This window comes from Merops nubicus, unplaced genomic scaffold (genome assembly GCF_000691845.1).
Source record: "Merops nubicus isolate BGI_N331 unplaced genomic scaffold, ASM69184v1 scaffold5299, whole genome shotgun sequence".
Classification (NCBI taxonomy): Eukaryota; Metazoa; Chordata; class Aves; order Coraciiformes; family Meropidae; genus Merops; species Merops nubicus.
In genome coordinates this window covers 73,635-74,991 of record NW_008630030.1, presented here as the reverse complement: position 1 = coordinate 74,991, position 1,357 = coordinate 73,635, and the positions used below count along the sequence as shown (strand labels likewise).

The 1,357-nt window shown below is 41.0% G+C and overlaps 1 protein-coding gene across 1 annotated transcript in view; it reads left to right on the top strand.

Annotated features, from left to right (window-relative positions):
- Positions 1-1,357, top strand: part of KIAA0586 (KIAA0586 ortholog) — a 51,944-nt gene that overhangs the window by 14,650 nt on the left and 35,937 nt on the right. The window contains exon 11 of the mRNA XM_008947120.1: positions 310-551. Within this exon, the coding sequence (XP_008945368.1) occupies positions 310-551 (242 nt within the window). The remainder of the gene's footprint in view (positions 1-309; positions 552-1,357) is intronic.

Sequence of the window (1,357 nt, the reverse complement as noted above, 5' to 3'; positions counted from 1 at the left end):
TGATTATTATCCTTAGTAACCTCGTATTGTTCCCCCTGCCAGTGATAAATGCAGTGACAATGAAATGTATTATTTGCATTTTATTTTTTTTATTACCTTAGTGGGAATACCTGTGGTAATTTTTGGTTATAACCAGAAATTAATTAATAATGTTATTGATCCGTATTGATTCTTGAACTAATCTGTGAAATGCTCTGCTCTTTCATTTGAAAAAATACTTGCAAATTAATTTCTTTTCAGTATTAAGAGTTTAGTCTGTATCATTCAGTGCATTTTGGTATATTCATAGTGCATATTCTTACATTACAGTGAGATGTCAGTGGCTAATGATGAGGAACCAGAGGTCTTGATTTTACCACCTCAGGAGCTGCCAGCAAGGCCCCTTGAGTCACTTCATGGTGATCCTGGTGATCCATCACCTGCACCCACAGTTAGTTCTGGGCAGTCCACGCAGGAAAGCAGCCTCACCCTCACAGAAACAGAAACTGCAGACAAGCCCATCTCAGAAGGGGAGGTACTCTTCAGCTATGGACAGATGCTGGCTCCAAGAGGTAACTAGACAAATTTGTCGAAATTAGAATTTGGATTAATTATTTTTTTTTTTTATAAACATCTCATCCAGTCTACTGAAGTTACATTTCATACATCTTCTTACAAAACTGCAAGCATTAGCCTGGTCCTTAACTTGCTGTTTGTGGGTGTCCTGGTTTCTGTGGGACAGAACCCCAGGCCAGCTGTGGTCTGCAGGCCATGAGCAGTTTGGAGGCAGCCAGGTTATCTGACCCAGGTCGGTTACAGGTGTATCCCATCCCATAAACATCATGCTCAGGATGAAGGGGGAATTTTGCTGAGGACAGAAGACATCATCTGCTTGGGCTTCTCCTGGCCCTGCTCCTCTTCCTGAGAATTGCTTTCCTGTTTATTGTGACTGCTATGCCTTTGCTGGGCTGAGTATAACTTTATGCTGGCTTTGGTATTAGTTTTGTTGTTGCATTAAATCTGTTTTCAGTTCCACCCACAGGTCTCCTCTCCTTTTCCTGATTCCCCTTCTTGGCCAAGGAGGGGTCACTGGGTGACAGAGCAACTGCCATAGTTTAGCCTATGGGCTAAACGTAGACAATGGTTTGGCTTTAAGAGACCTCGTTGCTCTTCCTCTTGTCTCTGAACAAAATACTTCTGCTTACTAAAGAAGAAAGATTAAATCTGCTCTTTTGTCATAAGATCAACAAGGAAAATAATTGGAACTGTCTTGCGCAAGTACCATGTGATACTAAGTACTAAGTTTTTATTGAAAGCAAAGTATAAGAGTGATTTTCTTGGAAGCAGAAAATATGTCTTTCTAATACACATCCGGCAG